Source organism: Netta rufina (genome assembly GCF_964035555.1).
Source record: "Netta rufina genome assembly, chromosome: 1".
In the NCBI taxonomy this organism is placed as follows: Eukaryota; Metazoa; Chordata; class Aves; order Anseriformes; family Anatidae; genus Netta; species Netta rufina.
This window is the reverse complement of record NC_140123.1, coordinates 86,600,235-86,625,543: the sequence shown is the minus strand read 5'-3', so window position 1 is coordinate 86,625,543 and position 25,309 is coordinate 86,600,235. Positions and strand designations below refer to the sequence as shown.

The window sequence follows — 25,309 nt, the reverse complement described above, 5'->3', positions numbered from 1 at the left end:
TTAAAATAGCTGTCTCTGTCGTACTGCCATCCATGTAGTTTTCACTCAGAGCTATTGAATACCACTTGCATTTCAAGTTTACCACTTGAAAATACAAATTCATACAATCTGGAATTTATCATATAGTAGTAAAACTTCTAGTTACCCAGATTGTAAAAGAAAACTGTGAAAGAGAACTTTATTTATATACAGTTTGTTTGCCTGGTTATCTTGTTGATTTTTTTGAGCTAAATTACTGAATGAACCCTAGTATTTGCTGGATTACAAGTATTTCAAGAACTTTTCAAGAACCTGGTTAATAGTCTTTCTGTGTCATAAAGTTGCAAACTTTATTAATCATCCTGATGCACTTCTTTACAGCTGAAGCTATGTTTGTTTATCTTGTTTATCTATCTTCTATGCCTTCATGGAAACGAAGGATGGGAGAAACTACTTGTTGTTAAAGAATAAATAAATAGTAAGAAGATAAAACGTTGTCTTTGAAAGCAATAGCATGTTAATGGGAAGAGTGCCATATTTGAAATCACTTCCTTGGCACAGATTTGCTGCTGTAGGATTTGCTACAAAAGCTATTGGATGTTTTAAGGAGTAAAAAGTTATTTTGAAACACTGGGGAGAGATGATGCTTAAGGAAATAACATGCCACAGAAATGTCTGAGTGACTGGGGAATTACAGTTATGTATTACTTATTAGGCCCTATATACTAGAATCATATCTTTTAGTGAAAAAAAGTGATATCTAAACTGCCTACTGCAGCACTCCCAAAAGAGTGGTGAGGCTTGAAGATGAGATTTCTCCATTTCTTGCATAAAAGAGGCACAGCTTCTTTGGTAACCCCAGAAGCTGCTAAGTACATTAGGAGAGCTCAGTGCTGTTGGCTATGCGAGTGTTGGTCACACCTGTGAAGAGAGTTAGATAATTACTGAACTTTGTGTTGCATGGAAATTCAGGTGGAACTTGGCTAGTAAATTCTAGATAGGTAATTTAAATAGGTAGGAATGGTCTCCTAAGTTTTATTTTTCTAGAATTCAGCAGTTGGAGAACAGCATCCTGGATTGCTCTGCCTCACAAAGGCATTTAATTTTGCCCAAAATGTAACTATTAGTAAAATATGTCATCTGTCCTCCCCAAAAGTTAGAAGAGCAGAATGGTAGACCAAATTTCTCATAAGGAAAATCTGACTACAAAGTGAGTTCTCTGGTAACTGTGAGCCTATGATCAGCAAAAGCTAAGTCTGGTGAGGAGTGCAACTCTGTGCTGACAAAAGAAAGTCTTTTAGAAAGAGCAACATGGAAATAACAATTTCATTCTTTAATAATTTTGTCCAGGATCAGAAAATTTAAATAAATAAATAAATTTCCCACACCTCTGAATAAGGAAAGCATTCTTTGGAAAGGGAATGTTTCATGCTAATTGTTATCTGTTATTATGTGGTGAGACCATGAAGATAGCTTGGTGTTATACCATCATCAGAAAGAGAACATACTTCCAAGGAAAGGATCATACAGTCCAGGGAAGGATCTGCTATGGCACCAGCCAGCCGATGTCTGATTCTGTTTTTTTGTATCTCTGTATCTTTTTTTTGTGTCGTTTGGTCATCAAAAAAATCTTCAAATTTATAGTGCCAAAAAAATTTAAACTTCTTTAACATTCTGCAGCTTACTCTTAAAAGGCTTGGAGACTGGGATGATAGAGCTGAAAAGAAAAAAAACAAGTAGTAAAATGGCTAAAGTGTGGTCTTCAGCCTCTCTAGCCTTCAGCCTACCCAGTCACGAATTAGAAGAAAGTTGCTGTTGCCCAGAAGTGTGAGCAAACAAAATCTTACTTACAGGCTGTCAGCAGGTAATCCTTACCTCAAGTACTGTTGTCTGCTTTCCTACTAGGATAAGTCCTATTAATAGTGTTGTTTGGGGCATCTCCTTTTTCTTTTTTTTCTTTTCTTTTTTTTTTTTTTTTTTTTTTTTAATTCTCGGGGGAGCCGTATTTTATCACACTGTTTTTATGTAACTATCTGTCTCTGTTCTTAGTGTCTTTGTAAAAATCTTTGACGTTAATGGAACTCTGCATGCATGTAACAATCTGGAGTTTTCTTTTTTTAAGTAAAAGAGACTGAGCAGTGTCTCAGTGGCTTCAGAAAGAAGCAGCTTTGTTTGCAAAAATGTAATAAGCAAAATGTAAAGGAAAGGTAAGGAACTGCCACACAGGATGAGACTGCAGGTCCTACTAATTTGTTCTATTGTTCTATTTGTTCTATTTGTTCTCCAAAATCTATATTAACATATCCTTCTGAAGAATATTTAAGAATTCAATAGTAGCCAAATGTGAGGTAATTAGAGAGTATGTCTCACTATATGAAATACTTAATTAATATCTTAGACAATTAGAAAAGCATTAGCATATTTTTTTTTGAAAGATGTAACAGTGAGATCTCTGTCAAGAATTTGCAGTTCTTTGGAAAAGAAAGCACTGATTTACTTTAGTATCTTCAACATATTTAACAGTATCTAATGTGATCCTATTTACAGTGTTACAGGAAAAAAAATCTAGTTTTAATTACATTTGCTTTCAAAATTGAATTAAATCCCAACTTACAAAATGTAAACATTTTGTATAAAACATTTTAAAATCCAAAACTTGTAAATGCTGAAACTATGAAGAGCTATGACTGAAGACATGTTCTCAGTGGTAGAAGAATTTTCCAGTGACTCATCAGGGCTAGATCATTAGAAAAGAATGTTTTCCACTTTATATATTATATATAGTCTTTCCAATGTATATTTAAATATACATTGTATAAATGTATATTTTCCATTATGTAAAATATATTGGAAAGACTTTGTCAATTTTCTATGTTAAAAGGAATTAATAATTATTTCCTTTATTATTATTATCAGAATAGTGAAAAATTATTTTTCATTTCAGACATGGGATTTCTATCTCCTGCTAAATGCTATGACTGTTTCTAATGTTTGAAGTCCAAAAGTCTCAAAGGTATTGCATCATATGGTTTTGAGGTGTTCCTTTTTTTTTTGTTTTCTTTATTTTTTTTTTCTTTAAGGAAGCTAGAGAGCTCATTTTTTAACAAAAGCATCACATTATCACACAAAAAAATACTCATATTTTTTGTTTTTGCCTGCTTTGAGCAAATAATAAAGTTTAGTAAAGAAAGTTTTTTTCTTTTAAATCAATCAGTTTATACAATCAAAAAAATAATAATGTATTTTTATTTTTTTTTAAATATTGAGTTGCCTGGGTTTTAGTGATCTTTTTCCTTTTGTTGCTGACTAGGACTGCTTTTTTAAGTTTACTTTTTGCAGTTCTCTTTTGGAATGTTGACATTGTAATGCTGGTGTTCTTTACTTTATAATGTCACATATTTGACAATATCATTTGCCACAATGTCAGATGTCAGCAAATGACAGTAACTCCAGGAAAATCATCAATTCTTTACATAGGAAAGGAGGGATAGTATTTATTTTTTTTATCTTCTAGTCTTTGTTGTGTGTTCAAAAGACAGGCTTTTTTTTTTTTTTTTTTTTTTTGGATGTGATAAACCTAAGTCTTTGCTATTTTGGGCAATGTTTCAAGGAAGTAATACTATCTTACACAAAACACTGTAAATTTGACTAGAAGCAAATATGTAAACAGTATACATATTAATTTCTTTTTATCTGTGATGATACAAACATAAGAGCTACGTTAGCTGTGTTGAAACAAATTAATGCAAATGTAAATAAATGGACATAAATAACAAAAATGAAATTGTTCAGAAAAGTAGTATTTGTAATGTGATCAAACTTCTCCACCACTGACATTTTATCCACTGTTTGATGGGCAACACTCAATGTCCACAGTTATTTTTAAAACTGTGTCAGAACAGTATATATTAAATTATGGCAGCCCATAATTTTCTGTTGTAATTACGGAGCAAAGGTCCACCTCTGCAGAGATTATAAACTACATTTAGATGCCACGTAATCTGTGATATCAGGCAAATGCAGATTTTGCTGTACATTGTGTGCAATGCCTTTTTCTAAAAGGGATGCAAAACACACACTGTATATCAGAACCCGTGTTCCAAGCACATTCTGGTTTAACACACTGGAATACATTTGGCCTACAGATTTTACTTTGGCTGTCTTTGATGTAATTTTATCATGAGTTTAGTCCTGCTTGAGCTGGTAATAAAACAATAACAAAAAGAGTGATTTGCACAGCCCTGAAGCTCCATTGCTAGTCCAACCCGAGTAAATACTGCATAGTCTAAGCGAGAGAGATTCTAGGACTTTGCTGGGTGATTGCACCAACTAGTGGTTTCATCTGTTATGTAGTACACCAAATCATCATTATGGTGACTCACAATTAAATACTGATAATTCAAAGGATTTCCTTTTATTACTGTCTTCAGGACTGTAGACATACTATAATTGGTGACTTGGAGGCTTTTTAATCTGTGTTTAGTGGATAGAAATCCTTACAAGGTTGTGTCAGCCTTTATCCTGCCAAAAAGGGAGGGAAAGGAAAATTGAGCATAAAAATTCTGGGAGCTAGCGTCTTTCTCGTCAGCAGACCTATTGCATACAATGAATGGTCAGAAAGCCATCCTGAGCTGCGTTGAGATGGCTCTTACTGTTTAATAAAAAAGGAGGGCTGACATTGAATAGTCTGATGTATGGTGAAGAAGTGATGGCATCTGACTGGGCTTGGTAGAACTTGGAACCTGAAACAGCATTTAGAAAAGGTTTCATTATATTTTAATTAAATGAGAACATGTATACAGTAGAGGAAACACCAATGCCAGGAAAATTTTTACTGGCAGTATCAGACTGTGGTTATATCTGCTTCATAAGTGTTGAATTGAGGGCAGTATTCTAGATGAAAAGGTATAGTTTTACAGGATATTAGTTACATTTTCAGTATGTTTCTTGTATTTTTGGTGTTTTTGACACTTGGCTTTTTTCACTGAAGCATTGTATTAGGATGGCAACAGCAGTGGTTTAATCTGTTCATGGGATTTTTTTCCCTGTTTTATTTCGTGCAGAATGTTGAGCTCTGTAGGGGAAAAAAAAAAAAAAAGATTCAGTGTTTCAGATTCAAAATTTGCTGTGTTTCAGCCATGTCAGACTTTGAAGTGTGTTCGTTTGTCTGTAGCTGATTAAGCTTAAGCCATTTAGTGTCTCATGAGTCTCGCGAAGTTTAGGATCCTGTACCAAAGGGAATATGAACAAAGAAGCACAACAGTCTGATAAAAAAAATAAAATAAAAAAATCTTTGGGTCATTTTCTAGGCTATTTTAAGTCTTGGAGTCTTATGCTTTGTGCCATTAGGGACTTTATGTGTTGGGAAGCTAAGTATGGTTTAACTAGCATCAGACTGAAAGCATCTTATGGAGTATATAGAAAATAGGTGCAAGGGTGAGAGATATGTCAGTCTGAGGTCGAACCAAGAAATTAAATCCCTGAGGAATTAACTCACCTGTGAAAATAATGAGTTCAATATTAATGTGATTTCTTTAAAAGACTGTAATCATAACTCTAAAACAAAATTTAGTTTTTGTACAGCCCTTAGAATGAATGTGTTATGTGATGCTTTTCTCCTCTCAGGAAGATGATTGTGAGAGAAATAACTATTTTACCCTAGTTGCCAGTATAGTATGTAGTCTGAAGTGTAAATATTACTTTCTTTTTAGTCTTTATTTTGTATGTGCTAGAATTTCTAGTAAGCTGTCACTGAAAAGATACCATAGGGGAAGCTTATATTTGATAACTTACTACATTATTAAATTTCTAATTTGAAATTAAGACATATAGTTTTCTATTTCAATTATGAAATAAGAAATGTATTAAGTTAATGCAGTTAAGATCCCTTTATAAAAATGTCCCAAGTCTATGCTTAAAATAGAAGCATTTCAAAATATGTTTACTACTTTACTTTGAAATCACTTCCTATTAATGTGGAAGCTTAGTGTGCTTTCAAAAGCAAAAGCAAAGATATAGTTTTGATTTGGTCCACTGATTTGTTTGTTTTTCTTTGGAGCATGCATGGCATTTTTTGGTTCATTCCTTGAGCTAAGCTCAGTATTGTTGCCAGCACTCCCTTTTCTGTAAATGTTGAGCAGGCAAGCAAATGGAGCTCAGGCATCATCTCCCACTTGACTTCTGCTGAGAGGTACAGGCTAGGGTGAATCACTTTGCAGCCTCGGTGTAGTTACAAGAGACACAGTAAAAGATTTACAGTAATTCCTGTAATTCCAGTCTTGGAATTAATTGTAGCCCAGCAGATGGTCTAAGAGGTAAGACTAACAAATGCAATGACTGGGAGCCACTGTCTTTCTTACTGACACAGAGTGTGTCAGTTTATCCTTGCTGATGCAGCTTCATTAGCAAATTTTTCAGTGGCAAAGAATTGGAGCTTGAGAGTTATAATAAGTAGAACCTTAGCTTTTGAATGATGTTATTCTCACAGCTTGACCAATATTTAATGTTGAATAATAGAAGGAGGATATATGCTGCTTATCCGTTGTAAAATGAATCAAAACTAATTGCAGTCTTCAAATTTAGAATTTTTGGTTTATAGCTTTTATGGAGAGTGGAGGTTTTCTAAGGAAATTATTTCTTCTGTTGAAGAGGAAAACAGAAATATAAATAGTGTGCATAACTTCACTTCAATAACTCTGAACCTGATATTCACACATTCTTAGAATTCCTGAGTACATTTTAATTTTCTTAGATACTTTGGTACTTAAGATCTCCCACAGTATTCCCATACAGTTCAAGCTGGATCTATTAAATCAATAAAAGCAAATGCAGATATATTTGAAAAGCAAGTCTCAGTCTAAACTCAAACTCAGCAGGTGTTAGTAGACTGCTGCAAGTAACAAAAAATAATTAAATAGATAAAACTAAATATGAATGTATGATGGCATCACAAAGTTATGTAGTAGTAAGAATTCTTAAATTCGTTGCCTGTATGCTTCGTTAGGTAATTAATGAATTTCACACATTTCTAGACTTAAACTACCATACATGCCATTGTGTTTTTGCATGAATAAGTGTATGAAAACCTTAGTATATGAAAGCCAATGTACTTTAATAATGCTAATAGCATTTTTGTTTATATTCATAGAAAGAATATGATTTCATTAAGTTAATGTCCCATTTCTAAATGCAGTCACAGACAAGTCATATTTCTCCTGGAAAAGGTTTTCTTAAATATTTTATAGGTAGGGTGATTATTACATATGCTGTCATCCATGAATAGGTATTAAATACATAATTATAAATTATTTTCTTACCAATATCTTAAGTAACCAAACTCCTAGAAAAAAAAATAAAGACATTTCAATAAAGATAAATACTAAAATACTTAATTACTTGTAATTAATATTTACAGTCTTAATACAGATATTAATGAATTTTTCCTATAAGTTGAAAACTGAAGTGACTAGATTGATTAACTAGATGAGTGAGTATTTAAGTAGATTAGTCATAATCCTGTAGCTTCTGTTTGGTGTACCCTCCATCATTCTAAATATCATTTTTAAATCTGATTAAGTCTTCATAATTATATGAGGAATATTTAAGAAAGTAGCAAAAATATCAGACATTATTAGGTTGGAGTTCAGTAATACAGTTGCCATTTTCTACATACAACAAAGGAAACTGAATAAAATATATTTTGAAAGATGATGAAATCATTTGGGAACCCTTTTGGTTCCATTGGTACAATGTTACTGAAAACATCTGGGTATGTGAGTCTCTGTAGGAATAAAACCAAGAGACGTTTAGATGTAGAGCTTAGGGATATGGTTTAGTGGGGACTGTTAGCGTTAGGTCAGAGGTTGGACTCGATCATCTTGAGGTCTCTTCCAACCTAGAAATTCTGTGATTCTGTGTGATAATTATCTCCTGGTGACTTGTCCATACGCATCCTGCTGCTGAGGTTGCATGAGTCCCTGCAGACTCTGCATCCTGCACAAGCAGTGGGACTGAGCTGACTGGGGGACTGACTGGGGCACTCCATTTCTTCATAAATGTCCTGCTTTACTTGAAGCTCTGTTGGCAACAAGATGAATCAGTTAATTCTATAATCTCTCTATCCATCTCTCTAGTAAATACTTAAATATATATGCACATACATACTCTTTTGTTAGTTTCTATAGGTTTCTAGCAAAGTCACACTTAGTTTTGTTACTATTTCATACTATATCATGAAGAATCTTACTTCTCTTTACATTGCTTACTTCTCACATCAGAATTCTACAGGTCATTGAACATTTTAAAATTGGGAAGCAAATGGTTTTCCACTTTCATGAATACCGTGATCTGTTCCCTTTTTCGTTTAGTGAAAAAAAAAAAAAAAAAAAAAAAAAAAAAAAAAAAAACCATAAAACTTGCATGTAAAAGGTAATAAATGTTTTAATACATATTTTTATCAGAATTTGAAAGTCCAGTGAATGCATTCTGAAGGACACATTTTCCAAATAGTAAGCTCTTGCATACCTTTCTAATTTCTCAGTCATAGAAGTTGCTTATTGCTTGTTATACGAAACTGATTTCTTTAGATGTGCTACCAGCTTAATCTGGTCTCTAACTCCCACTCTGTATAAAAAGGTATAAAGCATGCTTCACAGTGCTGAAAAATTATTCACTTGGTGCTTAGTAGAAACCACTTGACAGTTTTCAGTTCATTCTGTTTGATTTGACACTTCCAAAGGAACAGAATGACCTTCATTAGTTTGATCATATGGAAACAGCTTTGTTACCAGAAGTGATTTTAAGATGAAAGACAGGCTTACCCTAGCTAAATGAAGCAAAATTAAATCATAGACATAAACATAACTGGAAATAATTGTGCCCCAAAAGTATGAAACATGAAAACGAGATTATGAGTGTGTATGTGTATGTATATGTGTTTAAAAACACATATAAGTCTGTTGAAAGCTTCATTATTGCTTATCTTTCTTAGTCTCTGAGAAGCAGAGGAAGTTAACATTCTTCGTCCCAGGGCTTTCACGACCTGACAGGTCTTTCAGATACGTTTTCATTGTTCTTCATCACCCCAGAAAGATGATTGAATGTTCTGAGTGCTTCTGCTTCCTGTTTTCCTTTGTAAGACCAGTGTTTAGAAACTAGAATATTGCAAAGTAGTAGAGATGATTAGATCAATTATTTTCTCCTTCCCACATATTATTCATTGACTTGCTCATTATGCAAGTTGTGTGCATACTTTCCGTCATGCCTGACTTTTTTTGTAAGCCATGCTTTTATTTTTTTATTGTTTTTAAATCTAGCTTTACACATTTTGATACATACATTTTAAGAATTAATCTTTCTATAAATACTTTTATAGATTCATGGTGCATAAAAGCAATGTCTGACATCTTGATGGCTTAAATGAGAGACTTCACATTAAGGTAGATGTTGCCACCCCACCATTAATTCTGGGTTTATTGGTGAAATCACATTACTGACCAACTAAGGGATGCATAAAATGTCTCAGATGACACATTATTAATATTTCTTTTTATATTTGGTTATAGTGAAGTGTTGCGATAGCTTTCTAAGGTCAGCTCATAAAAATCAAGAAGATTTTTATAAGCCTTGGAAAAAAAGGTAAAAGAAATGCCTCTTTACAAGAAGAGTTAAGGACAGATGAAGGCTAAATTGCTATTTGAGTAGGCTGTCTCCAACTGTTCTCTACTGCGGAGTGCTTCCTATCCAGTTCCACTCCATAATGATAGCCTACAGGCAGCAACTTAGTAGATGTTATAACTGTTCCTGTGACTCCAGTACTTTAGCATTAAAAAAAAAAAAAAAAAAAAAAAAAAAAAAAAAAAAAAAGTTGCAAACTTATCCTAGTTTAACTCTGCATCTACTATCCAAATGTTCTCATTAGACAGTCTCTTTAAGATTCACGATTGTTTATAAAATGGAGGCAACATATGGCCCTTCACCATAAGAAAGATACTGAGTTGGTAGAAGAGCAACAAAGCTCAATAAGGGACTAGAAAACAAGTGTTGTGAGGAGTGACTGAGGGAATTGGCGTTGTTTAGTGTGGAGAAAAGGAAGTTGAAGGGAAACCTCATTGTTGTCTACAACTACCTGAAAGAAGGTCGCAGAGAGGAGGATGTCAGTTTCATTTCTTAGGTGACAAGTGATAGGACATGAGGAAAGGGTCTTAAGTTGCACCAGTGGAATTTTAGTTGGACATTAGGAAGACTTTATTCACAGAAAGGATGGTTAGGCATTGGAACAGACTACCCAGGGAAGTGGTGGAATCCCCACATTTAAGAGATATGTGGATGTGGTACAAAGGGATGTTGTTTAATGATTGAACTCACTAGGTCAGGTTAAGGACTTGATGAGGTTTTTTCCAACTTAGATGATTCTATGATTCTGGAATTCTAAGACATAATTTTTCATATTGGAAAACTAGTGTTTTATACAGACACAAACGTATAACTAGATTAAATTTTAAATGAAATATATGCATATAGATTAGTTCAAAGCATATGAAGTAAGGTGAAATGCAAATTTCACTATCTGGAACTTCTTGTCTGGAATTTCTCTGTTGGAAAACAGAGAAGGTCTTGTGGGAGACATGTCAATTGGTGGCTGTCTTGGTCATAGTGACCATGAAGAGGTTGAGTTTAGAATTTATGGTGACAGAAGGAAAACTGCCACCAAAACTTCAGCCCTGGATATGGGGAAAGCAGACTTCAGGCTGCTCAGGGAACTAGTCAGCAAGGTCCCCTGGGAAACTGCTTTTGAAGGCATTGGTGTCCATCAGTGCTGGTCAGTCTTTAAGCACTGCGTCCTAAAAGCACAAGATCAGGTGATTCCAAAATATTGGAAGGCAGGCAGGCAGAGCAGAAGGCTGGCCTGGCTGACCAGGGATCTTCTACCGGAGCTTAGACGGAAAAAGAAAGTGTACGGCTGCTGGAAGGAGGGTCAGGCAATGAGCAAGGAATACAGGGATGCTGTTTGTGTTTATAGGGAGAAAATTCGTGGGGCCAAAGCCCAACTAGAGTTGAAGCTAGCCATGTCTGTGAGAGACAATAAAAAAGTTTTTTTTTTTTAGATATGTTAACAGAAAAAGGAGAACCAAAGAAAACATAGGTCCGCTACTTGACGGGGAAGGTCTCCTCACAGACAGTGACATAGGCAAAGCAGAGACGTTTAATGCCTTCTTCACCTCTGTCTTCAATGCTGATGATGGGCTTCGGGACCCCAGGTGCCCTGAACGGGAGGACCATGAAAGTGGGAATGACAAACTCCCAACTGACCCTGAATGTGTGCAGGATTTGCTGCTCCACCTGGATCCATGCACGTCCATGGGTCTGGATGAGATCCATCCCAGGGTGCTTAAAGAGCTGGCTGGTGTCATCGTGGGACCTCTCTCAATTATTTTTCAATGATCTTGGGAATCTGGAGAGGTCCCAGCAGACTGGAAATTGGCAAATGTTGTGCCAATTTTCAAGAAGGGTAAGAAAGAAGACCCTAGCAATTACAGGCCTGTCAGTCTCATGTCAGTGCCTGGTAAAATTATGGAGAAGATGATTCTTGAACTTATTGAGGCACACCTGGGGGACAATGCAGTCATTGGTCCCAGCCAACATGGGTTCATGAGTTGTAGGTCCTGCCTAACAAATTGTACTGGGTCTGGCTGGGATGTTAACTTTTCCTGCAGCAGCCCATACAGTGCTGTACTCTGCACTCGTAGCTGGAACAGCCGTGTTATCACACCAGTGTTGTGTGTACTGCTGAGCAGTGCTGGCACAGCATCGGGCCTCTCTCTAACCCTCCTAGGGGGTGGGCAAAAAGTGAGGAGAGAAACATCACCAGGGCAGCTGACCTAAACCAACCAAAGGGATATTCCATGCTATATGATGTCACACTCGGCAATAAAAGGTGGAAACTGGAAGAAGACTGAAGTTGTGGGCTCTCGTTGTGAAAACGTGGGTCCTCCTCCCGAACATCGACTACATGTGTTGAGGCCCTGCTTCAAGGATGTGGTCAATCATTGCTCATTTGTGGGAAGTAGAGAGTAATTTCTTTCCTCTGCACTTCCACATAGCCTTCATTTGTTTTATTTGTTTGTTTTCCTCCCTTTTTTTATTTTCCCTTTCCCACTCCCCTTTCTGCTTTCCCTTTTTATTTCCCTTTAGTTAAATTGCTTAGTTAATAATAATCTTTCATTTTTTTTTTCCTTTAATTAAATTATCCTTATCTCAACCCGTGAGTTGTTCTTTGCTTTCCTTAACTTAAAATACATACTTGTCTTTGAAAGCAAATTTGGAAAGGACTTAAACTCCAGGAAGAAATAGGAGTAATTTTTAGGGATAGCATAGGATTTTAAAATTACTTATACAGGCAACTTTGAAGCTGAGGTAGTATACTTCCCGGGCAACCAGTATCATTGATGGTCTTGGGCTGGTTTTAGCCTGTCTTCCTTAAACACCTACACTTATTATTATTTGTTTATGTTTTCAGCATTTGCTAATATTACAGTCTCAAAGTACTCGTTTTAGCTTCTCATACCATGCCTTGCTGTCTTCTACTTGTGTTGTGTGGTACATGCACCGTCATGTGATGCGTTGTACTTGCAGTCATGCAGACCACATTTAGCTCAGGGCTGTCTCCAGCTCTGTAGCAGCATTTTGTCAATGCAGTACAACAACTTCATGCACCAATTTTTTAAACTGCTATACTTACATTGACAACTGAAGTTCTTACAGTTGACAAAGAAAGTAAACTTTTTTTTCTTCTTCATATATTCATTCTGTTTAGCAGTGGCAGCCCATTCTGTAGGGCTGTCATGTTTAAAGGCTATTCACTCCCCTAATAATGAAAACCTCAGATACTCATTTTTCTTTCAGTGCATGAGGTGTTTCATATTGCGGCAAAGGAGGGGATTTAAACCTCAGGAGATTATGACAAAAATATGAAATTATTCATAAGTCATTTTCCAGAATTGGCTAGATTTCAAGCTGAGTGTGTATTTTCATCATTATCATTGTTGCAAGGTATAAGTAAATATAAACACAGATGCATATGAATTGATTATCATTTTTTCAGCTAAGGAACACCAATGTATCAGTAACTTATTTTGGTAACATGAATTATAACTGTCCATAATTCTACTTGTTATATACTTATATTCTGCAGGAGGTCAGATTACTTAACTATATTAGTCCCTCTAGTCTTCAAGTGTGTGAACCTACAGTGAACATACTGCTTTTGGAGAAAAAGGTCAATATATCGACAACAATGCTTTTGGAAAGCACTCTCCTACAGAGCAAAATGAGAGCAGTTTAGGCTAATTTGTTGGACAAGGAAAACAGAAGTTTTCTACTTTGCAGATTCTTTTGCTATTCGTTTAATTGCTCACTTTTTTTTTTTTTTGTTATACTGGATTTAATGTACTTATCTAACTGGAGTGGAATGATTGCTTTTTTCGTCTTTGCATATGCTAAATATAACCTACAGTAAAGTGAATGTTATTTCTCCTGTAACTGACAGCTCCTTCTCAGACTCCTTTTCTGTTGTTTCCACCGCTATTGTATTAAAAACCAAGAAGAGTAAAGTTTCTCAGGGAGGAGAGTTATATTTCATCAATAATAGGAACTCTTAAGAGAGGTTACAAGCATTATTTTTGTTGTTTCTCTACTATACCTAGTGTATTAAAAGAAAGAATAACAAAATTCTGTAAATAAACAAAACAATTTTAAGCCAGCCACCACCTTGATCATGACTGTTCTTTTTTCAATATACTAAAGCAATGATAACCAGATTGTAAAGTAGTAATCTCACATTTGATTGCTTTAAATGCAGGGTTTTTTTGCTTTGTTCTTCCTTCTAATAACTTACTAAACCTGTGTACGATTCAGCAGAATTTCTTTTGTCCATCTTAGTGATATGATTGATATTGAAAAGCTAGTGAACAGTAGCAATGAAAAAAAAAAGAATTGAATAGTAACCTTGAAATTACATACTGGTAGAATGTCTCTAAATGATTTGTTTGAGGGACTTCAGTGTTGGACTGGGAGCAGCTGGAGCCATGAAGGGATACTTTACTGTGAGCTAGTGCAAAACTGGTGGATGTGGAATAAAATGAAGACTTCAGCTGGAACACTGTGATTAGGAAAAGTATGGCTTGGAAATAACTTCAAGTGGAAAAGGTCCCACCAGATTTAATTCATATAACATATGTCTTGGACAGTTTACTAGCAAATTGTTTTTCTGACTTATATAACTAAGCATACTATGACTACTTTTGTATATTTTGTTGAATTTACCATTGGTGGTGGCTATAACAATAGCTATAAAATTAATTTATAACTGTAAGATGCTAATGGTAGTTTTGAACTTGGTAGTGATTTTAAGCAATGTTTAAATATTTCTGCTTGTTGTATGTACTTTGTCTTTCTGATACTTTAGATTTGCTAATTGTCAAATACTATGTTTATTACTGTGGTGGTTTTACCGTGCTAGGCAGCTAAACACCACAACTACTCTCTCACTCCCACTCCTTAGATGAGGATGGGAAGAAGTAAAGTAAAGAACAACTCATAGGTTGAGATAAGGATAATTTAATTAAAGGAAAAAAATATTAAGGAAAGATTATTATTAACTAAGCAATTTAACTAAAGAAAAAAAAGGGGGAGGGGGTGGGGAGAGGGAAAAGAGAGGGGGAAAGGCAAAAAAAAAAAAAACAAGACAAAGGCTATGTGGAAGTGCAGAGGAAAGAAATTATTCTCTGCTTCCCACAAATGAGCGATGATTGACCATGTCCTTGAAGCAAGGCCTCAACGCATGTAGCCGGTGTTCGGGAGGAAGACCAACATTTTCATGAGAGCCCAACCCTCCCTCTTCTTCTTCTTCATCATACAGTATGAATATCCCTTTGGTTGGTTTAGGTCAGCTGCCCTGGTGATGTTTATTTTCTCACTTTTTTTTGCCTACCCCCTAGGAGGGTTAGAGAGAGTCCTGATGTGGTGCCAGCACTGCTCAGCAGCAGACACAACACTGGTGTGATACCACTCCTGTTCTAGCTACAAGTGCAGAGCACAGTATGAGCTGCTGCAGGAAAAGTTAACATTCCAGCCAGACCCAGTACAATTACTTTTATTAATATATATGTTTATATATTCAAATAATGGTTGCATTGATCGATAAAACAACTTTTAAATTTCCTTAATCCTGTATAGAAAATGCTATCTTTTATTATTTTTTTTCCAGATTCCCACTTTGCAGATTGACTGGTAAATAAATGCTGTACTGAATCATTAAGAATCCTTCTGAGATAGTTTCAAATACTGATTCTTACAATAAAGATACTGTGCTGCTGCCAAAGTTAAATAATTAAATAGATAATAAAAAGAAGAAAAATAGATACAGAAGAGTGCTACACTATTAAAGAGAGGTTTTGAAATGTTGGAGGCACAGAACTTAAGAGTAATGAACAATGTAAACAGCGGTGCTTCAGAAACTACTGAACTGTGAGACAAAAAGGATTTTGTCATTGTTACTAATTATTTTAAGTCCCTTCACTTCAGTGATTTTAATAGTGCACATGGAGCCACATTCATTCTGTCTATCTAGATGTTTTCAATGTGTAGTCATCACAGTATGTAGGTGCAATGGCATAGAAGATAAACATCTGAGTCTGGGCTCAGTAATATTCAATTGTGATCCAGAGTACAAACAGAACAATTACATTATCTTTTCCGACAAAAGCTTACTTTTTAGCCATATTGAATATTCCTATTTAGATTTCAGAATTTTTTGTGGTCTCTGCAACAGCTTTTTTTGTATGTGAGCATGTTTTTGCTTTATGTAATTTGTGTTCATTACTTATCATTAATAAACTTATCAATAAGATCATTACTTATTGAAGGCCTTAAATTCAGGGCGGGAAGTAGTGATCAATTTTATTTATTTCTCCAAGATTTGGGCAAATTCTTTTCTGGAACAGCTGCTTCACATGCCATTGATTCTTTTATGATTGTTTTTAAAAATCTGTATCTTATTTCTAGAGCTGTTTCCATGGTTCTAGATAAGAGTGATTGAACTCTTTAACAAATTCTTTTCCCTCCGCTGAATCCCATGTATTCATTGGACCCTTCAGGGATTTGTTAGATTCTCACAGCAGAAATAACAAGGTTGTAGGCAGACAAAACTCAGTTATGAGGTTCCTCATTGCTATCATGTAAAATACTCTTAATATTTTTTTCTTTTTCATTTTATCATCATCAATGTATTGCTGTCAGCAGTCAGTCAGAGAAAGACTTTTGTATGTTCCAGTGCCCTTGCACTGAGACACATGGCATTCAGAATTCTTTTAAAATCTCTTTTACTGTCCAACTACATTTTTAATAGCATCTCTCAAATCCTTCTCATCTGCAGTCAGTAACTCACTGGCTGCAGGTGAGTGGTTTGCTGGTTGATGTGATCACTTCTAACACAATAAATACTCAGACTGGATTTTCTGAACTTTTTTGTTCAGCATAAATCTGTAAGTGGTAATTCCTTCTGTGTGAAACAGCCCACTAGAGAGCAAAATATATCCTGAAGAGACACTGATTTAGTGTTTTTTCAGTATGTTTTGGAAGTGAATTCTCATATTCTCATATTTTCAGCTTTAGAGGTGTTTTTTTGTTGTTGTTGTTGTTTTGTTTTGGTTTGTTTTCTGTTACTCAAAAACAAATCAAGGGTCCACATACAAATGAGAGTATTGTTTAGAAGATGTGAACTTGCTGTAATGAAGGGATTCTTATGTCATTCATTAAAGAATGTTGTCATAGTTGTAAAGGTCTCTCTGATATGAAGATCTCTGCATATTTTGTGTTACATAGTACTTCACTGTTTGGTATAATCTAGCTTGGAAAGACCAAATTAGTTGTGGCGTGGTTAGCTTGCAGTACTTTGTTAAATGAGTTTGGTCACTCACTGGTTCAAGAAAACAAAGTTGTAATATTTATTTTGTTCAGATTATCTAATAACTTCCTGAACTTTTAACCTCAAATCTCTAAGAAAGCCATACTATAAGTATGTTATTTTTCTTTTAATATATATGCATTTTTTAACTAAATTTATGGAGTTTCCATATCACATGCTTTTCTTTTACATTTTTGAGGCAGGTAATCTAAGTATTTCACAAGGAAATGTGTTTCATAGATTTAGAGCCTGTATATTCAGTCTCTTGTATAATCGGGCTCCTGAGATGTCCTGAATATATCTTCTGTAACACAGCCTGATTCCCCTCTTGGGTGGGAGAATTGATCATAGGACCATGGTACATGATACTCATAATCATACATAGTACATAATAATCTTGCTGAGAATAGCACAGTTTCTTAGAGAAGGACTTCACATGTCTTACTTAGGCACAAATGTCATGAGAAAATAAATTTAGAGCAGCTGTTATAATGAATTAATATTGTTGTAGACCCAATATTCTTTTGAGTGAGTCCTGCAACAGAGTTTTCATTCACTCTTAAAGAAAAGACACACATACACAACAACAACAAAACAAGCTTATAATAAAGCAAAAATAGGTGGGATTTTTGTAGCTCCATCATGGACAACTGGCAGAAGTAAGCTATTATACTTTTGTGAACTCTATTGACCAAAATCTCCAGGCTGTCAGGAACTACAAGATAATATACTGCATGTCTCGGAGTATATGGGGAGAGGAGCTTGGGTAGTTATCTGCAAGAAATAGGTGGCTGTTATTGCATATATGCTAGTGAAACTGTGGAAGGTATTTGAGCATTCTTTGTACATTAAACCTTCAGCACAACCCTTAGGACACATGCTTTTGTATGGCCCCATGATTTTATTAGAGCAGTTCAGAATTCTTCTGTTATTCACACTTCCACTAGTCCACAATCTCTTTGTTGTTTTAGGCATGCCCAAAAGCTTAAAGCAGAAATCTACTATATAGATATGGCATAGAAATGAGTTGTTTTGTGACATTCATATACAGCTTTCTAAAATGAGAGTTAGATTTGCTTCAGATTAAATTTATGTATTTGGGCCTTAGGCTTATCCTTCGTTTGGTCTGTTTGTGTTTCATGTTTTCCCATTTTGTTTCTTCGGTTCGTATTCAATTTCCTTTGACTTAAACATGCTGCCATGCTTACTCACAGTTTTTATCCATATGCTTGAGCAGGGGATGCTGAAAGCTTTCTTCTCTTACTCTAAGCATCAGCTATGTCTATCTTTATCTATTCCTACAGAAGAAGGAAGAGCACTGTTAGGTGGACATCTCTTTCCTGCTGAGGCTTTTCTCACCTCTTCAGTCTTTAGCCTCCATCACTCTGGAATCAACCATGCAATGAGAGATGTGGTGTTGGGTCAACGATTCAATGATAACTTCATTTGCTTTCAACTACTCTAGGAATTTCTGTTTTCCTTCCCTAGAAGGCCTGTGAATTTTTAGTTTAGTGAGGCAGTTTAGTTTAGTGCTGACTAAACTCAGGAAATAGAGTAAAATAAAGTGCACCTATTTCTTCATGTAGAGCATTTTTTTATTGTTTGTACATTTTTGCTATTTCTTTTAGACAAATATGTTTGAAAGACTAAGTCTTGACTGATTGGAAGACTAGGTCCCCTGATGCTTTACACAGCAGATTTGCTGTACTATGGAGTAATCTGGTTCCAGATGTTAGCCAACACTATCAGTGATTCCAGTGATTGTTGGGTTCCCCAGGATCAGATTTCTTTCAAATAGTGGCAAACCTTGTCCATATTTTATAATTAACATGAATACATGAGAAAGATTTTAGACAGCCTTTGCATTCTGCTAACATTTGCCTTCATGAATTAAGAAATATTGCCATTAATTATATCTTGCAACAAATCTTTAAAGAAAATTACTGAATCATAGCATCATTTAGGTTGGAAAAGATCTCTAAGATCATCTGATCCAACCTTTAACCTAGCACTGCCAAGCCCAACCATGTCACTAAACTCTACATCTACACTTTTTTTGAAGACCTCTAGGGCTAGTGACTCAACTGCTTCCCTAGGCAGCCTGTTCCACTATTTCACAAGCCTTTCAGTGAAGAAATTTTTTCCAAATATCCAACCTAAACTTCCCCTGGTGCAACCTGAGGGCATTTCCTTTCTTATCACTTAGTCATAAGAAAGAGACCTACCTCTAGACTGATAGAGAAGAGACCGATCCCTACCTTGCTCTAGTCTCCTTTAAGGTAACTGTAGAGCAAAGTCCATAAAAGACTTGTTCTTCAAAGTTATTAAACCTTGAGTTGGTTTGGTAAGAATGAAAGATGATTGCTGCTCCTTTTTCTCAAATGCGATCCTGTTTCTTAATGCTTTTTTGAGTCATGAACCTGGAATTCCTGTCTCCATATGTATCAAAACACATGATGTGCACGAAAGTATCATACTGTGTCCCAGAACAGTTTATCTGTTATTAAACTGAACTTAGTTGCAGTTACAGCCAAAAAGTACAAGAACTCTCTAATATGGTCAATTCTAGAAATATTTACTCAACACACACAAAAAAAGGCTTTTAAGTGACTCAGCTTTTGTTTTCCCTTTGTGTTTCACCAGTTGAAAAGATACAGAGCCAGTGGGATGAAGTGCATGGATACCTCCAAAGCCGGAGACAGCAGCTTCATGAGATGTCAAAGGATTCAACACAGTGGCTAGAAGCTAAACGAGAAGCTGAGCAGGTTCTTGAACAAGCGAAAAATAAGCTTGAGTCGTGGAAAGAAATTTCCTACACCGTGGAAGCTCTGAAAAAGCAGAACACTGAGCTTAAGGTCACTACTAAAAACTAGGAATTTAACTTTAAGATAAATAATCACAATGTTGATAAGTGATTGAAAATATTTCGTTTAAGTTAACTAGATTTTTAAAGAAAATGTCCTCTAAGTATCAAACAGTGCACATTGAAGACAAGTCCTTTATTTCTTTCCATTTCCAATACACATTTGTAAGAAATTAATTTACTAAGTTTAAAACGGGTATTACATAATTCTTGAATGAACGTGGTCTTATCAGTCATAGGAAATAGCTGGATGATCTCACAGGAAAACAAACAAATGAACAAACAAAAAACCTACCTCTTCAGTACAAGTATTTCTCATCTTTTCTATAGAGCAGCCTTAGCTGAGGCACTGGCACTGCAGATTGGGAAATCCTGTAGTATTGGCATTTGTCTGCATTGACAATGAAGTTGTACAGGTTGCCTGAAGGTAGTTTTAAAAAGTAAAGAAAAGGAAAATATGTACCAACCTATCTGGATGCCTTAAAAATCAGGTATTTTAGACTTGCACCAAGATGCTCTCACTGGGTTCAAGCTTTGTAGAGTTATGAAATAGAAAGAAATAAAATTAAATAAAAATAAATAAATAAGAAAAGAAAAAAAAAAATAGCTGGTTTTATGTATTTAGCCACATATATTGTCAAATGTTTGGTGCTAAAATGTGCACCTCAGTGAACATAGCTGAGCTGTACCTCAAGTAACAATGCAGATATGCCCAAACTCTTGCATCAGCTTGTAAGTTTCTTGATAAGGAAATAGTCATACTTTGGTGACATTCCTTATGAATAAATTTTGAAAACAGCTGTTTCAGATTAATCATATCTCATTTTCTGGTTGGGGAAAAACAAGATTGAAACCAACCAGTTGATCAGCCTCTTAACATGGCTCCTGCCTCCATGGTAATGGAGCGTTACATTTTAGTTATTTGGCAGAATAGTTACACAAATATTTTCTGATATGTTCTCCTCTCCTGCCCTCCAGATTATTATTATTATTATTATTACTTTTTAACTCCTAGAACTCTGTTATTTAGTTATGTGGACTAAAGTTTGTGGACTTGGTCAGTCTTTTTTGCCCAGATGAATGGTGATAAACCACTGTGAAGAATAGTGAGGTGAGGTCCTCATCAACTAGTTTTGCTGCCAGAGAAAGTATGTTTGTGACTGCATGATTGGTCTTCAGCTATCTCAGTCATAAAGGTGTCATTACTTTTCTGGTATTTAGAAGTGGATACAAAATCTGTTTTTTTCTTTTTCTTTTTTTTTTTTTTTCTTTTTTTTCTTTTTTCTTGGCTGTTTGCCTGTAGGAAGAATAAAAACTTTCATCATCTTCTTGCTTTAGGGCTGGGAAGTGTTTAAGTTTTCTTATTTAAGATTAAGGTCATTGCTTAGGAAGGGTGGATTATGGTAAACAAGAGTAATCACTCACCAATATATTGTAAAGAGTTAGAAATTATGTATACTACTGTCATTCTGCATATAGGATTCCCATTTGTCACTGTCTTTCTGCAGAGATGGAGTTCTGGCTTCTGCCCAGTGTTTTGTTTAAGAAGAAGAAAAAAAAAAAGAAAAAAAAAAAAGTGTCAACAAAGTCAGTGTCCCAGCTCTGCAAAGACTCAATTATTGAAAAAATGGTTTGTGTAGTCTTATGTCACATGTGTTGGAGTGTCTCATGTCTCAAGCACAAATTATGTAACTAAGAAAACAACTGAAAATGTTGTTTTAGGAATGAATTTTATGTGCACTTTTTTTTACAAGCATATGTGAGATTTAGGTGAGGATCATCTAAATGAGTATGCTTTATGAAAAGTCATGTTTTTTTTGGATCAACATATGTCAAGGAGAAAAAGAAGAATATGCTCTTTTTCTCCTCCATCTCCCAGGTTACAGAGAAAGTATACTAGTATATGCATTCATAGAATGTATCTTTATCCATACACAGAGTTTTTGAAAGGATATCTGTAAATTCTTTTCACTTCTGCAGAAGAGAAGTAGCAGTCAGGGTATCAGTACATTACGCAATGCCTGTCCCAGTCTTAATTTAATGTTACATGCTGTAGCCAGTTACAGATATTAGACTATAATTATAGTGTAACTGTTAAAGCTGGTCAAGCTTACAGTTAGTCTGACATAATATGACTGCCCTTGTGATGATACAAACATCCACGGGCTCTACTGTTCCAGGGTTGTTTACTTTCATTTGTTTAATTTTGCCTATCCTCTCTTTCTCTCTCCCACAAGTCTGAAAAATATTCACCTCTATCTTTGAGCCTCTTCATTTCCTTTAATTTGGTTCCTCTTTTTTTTTACATTTTTTTTTACTTTTATTTTTTTCACAAGTCTTCGTAGGGCAATTATCTTTGTCTGCCAGTAATTCCTATTGTGACAAATCCATCATGAAAGCTTCTCAAATGTGACAGCATCAGCTGTTGTGTTCATGCTTGAAATAAAGGGTCATGAATTCTAAGTAAAACGGAAATCTTATTTGAGTTTAGCAGCTTTATATTTCTTCTGTCTACTAGTATCAAAACTGAAGGACCCAGAAATATATCAAGTCCTCAAAATAAATGTTTTCCAGGCTGCTGTGCCAAACACATATATTTTGATGTTGTCCCCTGAATAACTAGAGCAAGTATACTGTCTTTTGGCTTGCTGTTACACTGATGAAAACAAAGCTGTCATTTCTATTCATTTTCGTTGAGAGAAAGAGAGAGGTCAGTGTGAGAAATTCTTCAGACATATTCATTTTGTCAGCTTCATATCTCTGCACAGTTTGGTGTGAGAAAGTAGTCACAAAAAAGTGTTCTTCTGATTTTTGTTAAACATTGTAGGTCTGCCTAAAGACAGCTGAGCCAATGCAAAAATTCCCCTCTGCTCTGAATGAACTTTGGGTCAGTGCTTGTGTTAATGCTTTTCTGTTAATGCATCCTTATGCATGAGTAAATGGGCAGGCACTCAGCAATACTCCTCTTTTGATTATTTTTATTTTTTACAATACCAGCATAAAACAAAAATCTGTCTTGTATATTTGCTCAGTGATGTTTTTTAATACAATTTGACATGCATTACTGATGTTTGAAAGTAACCTAGTACAGCGTAGCCTCTAATTAAAAATATTATTTATTTGAGACAAGTTAATTCAGAGCTAATTTGCTGAGGAATAATGCATTTTTTTTTCTCTTTCTTTTTTAGTTTCATATTCAAGAACTCAATAATGAATGGGGTTAGGTATGGAGAATCAGAATATGGCATTCTGGCCAGTGAGAGTTTTTACACATTAAAAATTAAGTTTATTATTGTTTATTCAGTGATAACTGCAGATGGTTAACTCAGCAGGCTGAAGGTCATATATGTACACATAGCACACTTCAGCTCTTCAGTCCCCAAATAATCTGAACATAAGCTAGTGGAAAACTGGTTTATTCTTCTTAATATAATACTGAGCTTAATTTTGTTTTGTTTTGTTTTGTTTTGTTTTGTTTTTTAAATACCACCCTGCTAGGATTGCTAGCACTCTCCTTGGTGCATTGTTTTCGTAAGAGCTGTGAGAGACTGAGAGACTTCTTTTCTCTGTGAATCATTTTAGCTAGGATGGCCAAAGTGAAGCAGAAGAAGGATGGAGATGAGGTTTCCTTTCTTTCCTTCACTGACCACCTTCTTCCTGGTTGCCTAAATAAGAAACTGAGGAGCAGCCTGGTGACATCCTCTGCTGAGACTCAGACACCAAGCAGCCTTCCACTGGCATAGCCCATGTTTATGCCTTGTTTATCCCTCATCCTTTTCTGTTTTGGTGGACAGGGGATGAAGGGACTAGAAGGTTAACTCTAGCTAATTTAACCTTTCCTTGAAATGTTACTGGGCACTCTTTTAGCACTTTATGTACACCAATATAGGTTGAAATACAGTCTCAGCATCCTGTCGATTTTTATTATTCCAGGGTTGACAGGAAACTGCTTTCATTTCAGTAAAACTATTAACAATCAAGGTAATGTTATCAGTATGATGCAGACACTGAAATAGAAGTCCTTAATGGAATAAAAATAATTTAAGTATATAAATAAAATGTGCTATAAATATATTGTAAAAGGACAAGAAGACAGCTTCATTTTCCAGATTTGTAATATATTAACTGGTGTGGTATGGGAATTTACATGCTCGAAGCTGGACATTCCTGTACATACATACTGCAATACTTGAACTTCTCTGCATAGTTTGTTTTGTTCCACTGGGCAATCCTGGGGTAGAGGATTCCCATCTCTAATTTCATTCCTTGTTTTTAATCAAGGATCCTTAATTATACAGACTTTCTTCATAAGAACATCAACTAGTGCCTTCTAATTAAAAATTAAAAATAAATTTATACTTACGTAAAATGATTAATGCATAGCCTTAATTCTTTAAGCCTTTTAATAAACTCAGCAAATTCCAGTGATGATACAGACAAAACAAAGATAAAGCTTATAAAAACGTGGAAATGAAACTAAGATAATGAAGCATTTCCCCCTACCTAACACCACACCTCACCCCACCCAGCAAAAAAATCAAACGTTCCCAAGTAGCTTAGAGATAAATGAATAAATGAGAGCTAAAAATATAATAAGGAGGAATAATAATATAAAAAAAAAGCCACCAATTTAATCATTAAAAAAATCATTACAGTCATATAAGATTAGAGTTAATGGGTGTCTGGTGGACAGTTAAAACATTTACCACAACACTTTGTCCTCAGTGTCTGTACAAAGAGCAGAGTTGAAACAAGGCATGCACTCTTTAAAGTTGGTGAAAAATTGCATACCAATTTCCGGTAAAGTAAAAAATAAAAATTGTTTCTGTCGACAAAACTCTCTATATTCATCTTTTTTTTTTTTTTCCTGATTGATGATCTAGTGTTGTAATGTCAGGAAGTTAATGGATTAATGTTGAAGTTAATGGTGAGAATCAACACTTTTGGAAATAGCCTTGTGATGGATCTTTATGTATTTTTATTATAAAGCTGGCTTTGGAGGGTTTTATAAGGTCATTAACATTACATGGAACTGGGCAAAAAGAACTTATTTTCAAAGTAAAATTTACAGGCTATTAGTTTACAATACAGACAAAATGTTGTGATAACTTTTCTATATAATGCAGCAAACAGTCTGATGAAATACTTTGGCTAGAAAAACGTAGCTGTGTGCATACATAATGTGAAACAGAGAGAAAGGTAGTGTGTATTAAAGATGGATAGACCTTACTGTAGAATATGCATGCTATAAAAACTCTACAAACCTGAAATGATGATTTCTGTAGGTTTTATTTATTTTTGATTTTATAGATTTTATTATGTAAATATTAGCAATTATATATTTAGTATATATAATTCTGTCAGGGAAGGTGCTGAGATAAGAAACTGTATTCAAAAAAACCACCTGCCTTTATCTTCTTCAAAGGAGTGCTAGTGATTTTCTATACAATTATCAGTTCTCCTGGCTGTACCTCCATACTTACATGAAGGAGTAACAGAACTGT

General features: G+C 35.0%; 1 protein-coding gene across 10 annotated transcripts in view; it reads left to right on the top strand.

The window, feature by feature from the left end:
- Positions 1-25,309, top strand: part of DMD (dystrophin) — a 1,234,381-nt gene that overhangs the window by 929,964 nt on the left and 279,108 nt on the right. For all 10 annotated transcript variants that reach the window (XM_084305928.1, XM_084305932.1, XM_084305933.1 and 7 more), the window contains one exon: positions 19,586-19,797. In XM_084305928.1, the coding sequence (XP_084162054.1) occupies positions 19,586-19,797 (212 nt within the window). The remainder of the gene's footprint in view (positions 1-19,585; positions 19,798-25,309) is intronic.